Source organism: Diplotaxodon limnothrissa, linkage group LG10 (assembly GCF_057381915.1).
Source record: "Diplotaxodon limnothrissa isolate DT_005_m linkage group LG10, D_limnothrissa_male_GT1.1, whole genome shotgun sequence".
NCBI classification, from domain to species: Eukaryota; Metazoa; Chordata; class Actinopteri; order Cichliformes; family Cichlidae; genus Diplotaxodon; species Diplotaxodon limnothrissa.
Genome location: NC_140605.1, coordinates 19719750 through 19723370, shown reverse-complemented (window position 1 = coordinate 19723370; position 3621 = coordinate 19719750). Strand labels below are relative to the sequence as shown.

Genomic DNA, 3621 nt, shown 5'->3' with positions numbered 1-3621 from the left:
AGTCATCTACTTTTAGTAGCATTGAGACATGATATTGCAATTGGGTAGAAACTGTGTTTGAGTCTGTTAGTCCTTGTGTATGTTGTTCTATACCGTTTACCTGAAGGCAGCAGTTCGAACATGGAGTGACCAGGGTGTGAGGTGTCCTTTATGATGTTATGGGCTCTTTTGAGGCAGCGGGAACTGTGTAGGTCTTTCAGTTTGAGGAGAGGGCAGCCGATTGTCCTTTGGGCAGCGTTGATTACTCCCTGGAGTGCTTTCCTCTGAGCCACTGTGCAGCTAGCGTACCATATGCCTATGCAGTACGTTAGTATGCTTTCGATGGAGGCTCTGTAGAAAGACACCAGCAGTCTCTGTGTGATGTTGTTCTTCCTAAGCACTCTCAGAAAGTACAGTCTCTGTTGTGTCTTTTTCAGTAGCTCAGAGGTATTCACACTCCAGGATAGGTTTCCCTCTATGCTGACTCCCAAGAAGCGGAAGTCTGCCACCCTCTCCACACAGTCGTCGCTGATGATTAGTGGTTGGATTTCTGTCTTGTGTCTTCTGTAGTCAATTATGAGTTTAAAGCATTAAAGCATTTATTGCTTTTTTAAAGAAAAACAAACAAGCAATTGTCATGAACAAATATCTTTTTTTAGTGCAAAAGTACGAGCATTTCATTTTGCAGCAGCACAGATTTGACTACTTTAAACCCTTCTTACAGTACATACAGTAGTTAAAAATCGTGTAAAAAATTAATATTTACAGGCACACAAAAGAAGTTTTATACACATATTGTGTTAAAACAATCTTTATGACATTCAGAAAGTCTTTTTCAGTCCTTGTCAGTAGTTTCCACCCACTGAACAGACAGAAAATCTGGACTCAGATCCTAAAAAATCTAGAGGTAGGAAAGCCGTCGGTCTGGCAGGATGATATTTTAACCATTCATCTATTTTACTGAAGATGCAAAAACAAGCTCCGGTTAAAGTGAACAGTTAAACTCAACTTCGTATCGTTCTTCATCCTCAGCTGGCTCATGTCATTCTCAACTGTAATAAGAACAGATGCAAGAAAAGCAAAGTTAGACAAAAACCTAAAGAGACTCAAAAACATGGATTTAGTTTAAGATCTGATAAGAACAATTAGAGACGCACCTTAAATGTTCTTTTGCTGAAGCCAAGCCAGTGTGGAAAGTCAAACAGAGCATCAGAATAATATTTGAGGGTGAAGGAGGCGTCTCTCCACACGGGCTTGACCTTCATGAGGTCGTCAGATATGAGGTTTTTTGCTGCCCAGCTCTCCATTTCTTCAGTCAGGTCAATCTGAAATGAAGGGAAAGGTAACATATAGTGATTCTGAATAAAAGAGGCTCATGCAACAGAAGCACCATGAAGTCCTGCTCACATCCACTCTGTAGCTTTCTCCAGCAACAGAAGAGATGGTCCCATCCATGCCTCTCTCCAGCTGCCACTTGGTGAACGGCTCGTTGCCATCGATGCACACCACATACTGCTTCACCACTGAAAGTTCATGAGGAAAGAGTAAAAAAGTCAGAAAAGGAGAGAGTTTGCGCAGAAACATGGTGTAAGAAGCAAGCTTTCACTGTAATGTGAACTCCACCCAAATCTGGAGGCCTGCATGAGTCAGCTGTGCCAGCGAGCAGCCCACAGCTGTAACATACGGAGTTGTTTTCACCACTGTCAGCTCTTTGTACTGTGTGTAATTACTGTTAGATGACAGCTTGTGTGTAGGGAAACACTTACCGCTGAGTTCTCTGGCTGCCTTTTTGTTGCTCACTGAGGATTGTTCTTTGCAGGCTGAAATCAGCAGATAGATCTCCTTGGACAGCAGACTCTTCCTCGTGCTGCTGTATTCCCACAAGTTGTGCATTTTCACTTTTCTGTGGCCAAAAGCAAAACAGAAAGAGTTTCATATTCATTGCTTGTGCATATGAACGCATAAATAAACGAATATACATTTGGGTGTGCATTTCTGTCTTTTCTCACCTTCCCAGCGAGTTGTGGAAAACGATCTTCTTCCCGCAGGACTGGAAGTCGTCGATGAGCACCAGGCTCTTCTCCTCGTTGCAGCGGACTCGGTAACCCGATCCGAGAGTCTCCACAGAGAAACCTGGCGGTGGATTTCTCACAAACTCCTCCACTTCTGTCACTCTCATCCTGCTGCCCGACTGCTTGTTTACCGGCATGCTGTCACGTTTTCTTCTCTCACCTCCTGCCGACGTTTATATGGTCTAGTTCTTCTTCTTCTTCTGTATAGGGTTGGCAAACAGCAAAATGGTGTAATGTGGTCTAGTTGATGGACTTCTGAGCCTTTAGTAACGCCCACCGACCACCAAGTTTGAAGAGACAAACTAATATGATTTCCGCTCCCTTTGAGCCAGAATAAAAGCCTTTAGTTACCACGTTTTGGTGGTGATCCATAGCTGCAGTTGTTAGTTGATGAAATGGAGAAATAAGAAATGTTTTTTTTGTTTTTTTAAAAAAACCTCAAACTGTGCTACCTTTTCAAAAGGAAAGAACCGCTTTTTCCTCATTTATATCGATGCAATAATCCATTTGAGCACACACAAGTCAATATATTAAAACCTAAATTAAATTAAAATGTAATGTTATGCAAATGTCATTAATTTATACATTAAATCACATTACATTTATGTAAATAAATACATAAAGAACAAGAAAACAGCAGAAACTTCCCTCTTCCACAAATGCTATTATTTTGAAGGAACGCCTCTTCTCTTTAATTTTGCTTGATATGAGATCATTTCAAAGCCAAACTTTATCAGCTGACCTGCTCACACACATAAAAGAGACTAAGCCTCTGACAATGTGAGTCACAAGCAGAAATTAGATATAAGCTCGTCTTCCCAGAAAAGGTGGCGTTGACCAACTGACGGTGACACAAATCTAACCCTCCTATCTAAGGTACTGTGCAACAGTCTGGAGCCACTCATCATTTGCTTTTAATTTGCTTCCAAGGAGCCAGACGTTCGTTAATTTATTTTATTTTAACTCTTTATTTCTTAATGTCATTTTTTAAAGAGTCCTCTCGAGCAGTCCTCCTCTGGGCTTTATGGTTATAAGGAGATTGTTAAAGCACAAAAAATGGCAACTTTTAATTGGTATCTTTTGACACTTTGTCTCAGGTGTCTATTCCCGATGTATTGAGTTGAATGTATGAAAAATTCTAAACATAACATAGTTTGACAATGTGACTGCTTAAGAGCTATTAGCTGCAAACTTGGCATATCTCAGTTTGGTGTCCTGTCAAAAAGCCATTCTTAAGGAAGTGAAACAGTGAGAAAGGTGTGCCAAATTACACAAGAACTAGACTGCAAACCAGAGGCAAAAGGTCTTATGAAGTGATTAAACTTGACATTTAACATTTTTGGATCAAACCGTCATCAACACGTATTGAAGAGATCTAAACTGAAGAGAGGTAAACTGTAAGACTCTACAATCATCTGTAAAACACAGAGGAGGCTCTATCATGGTTTTGGGCTGACCTGGGCCCTTTGCTCTGTGTCATCAGATTTTGATCTACCAGGTAGTACCAGCTGGGAAGCATCTGAATGGCAACAAGGTCATTTTTTCACCATGACAATGATCCCAAACACAC

At 40.9% G+C, this 3621-nt stretch overlaps 1 protein-coding gene across 1 annotated transcript; it reads right to left on the bottom strand.

The window, feature by feature from the left end:
* Positions 1 to 811: 811 nt before the first annotated feature.
* On the bottom strand, positions 812 to 2272 carry LOC146624301 (mesenteric estrogen-dependent adipogenesis protein-like). The gene is made up of 5 exons (XM_085363843.1): positions 1989 to 2272; positions 1746 to 1882; positions 1387 to 1502; positions 1137 to 1304; positions 812 to 1031 (listed from the first exon to the last, which is right to left on the bottom strand). The coding sequence occupies exons 1-5, from the start codon at positions 2186 to 2188 to the stop codon at positions 1017 to 1019; spliced, it is 636 nt and encodes a 211-aa protein (XP_085219969.1). The 5' UTR covers positions 2189 to 2272; the 3' UTR covers positions 812 to 1016.
* Positions 2273 to 3621: the final 1349 nt, after the last annotated feature.

What these genes read in the sequence shown, in the direction of transcription:
- LOC146624301 (XM_085363843.1), bottom strand. Translation starts at nt 2,188, where the DNA reads ATGCCGGTAAACAAGCAGTCGGGCAGCAGGATGAGAGTGACAGAAGTG. An exon ending in TTCCACAACTCGCTGGGAAG is followed by an intron (nt 1,883 to 1,988) that starts GTGAGAAAAGAC and finishes TTTTGGCCACAG; the next exon opens with AAAAGTGAAAATGCACAACT. An exon ending in GAGAAAGCTACAGAGTGGAT is followed by an intron (nt 1,305 to 1,386) that starts GTGAGCAGGACT and finishes CCTTCATTTCAG; the next exon opens with ATTGACCTGACTGAAGAAAT.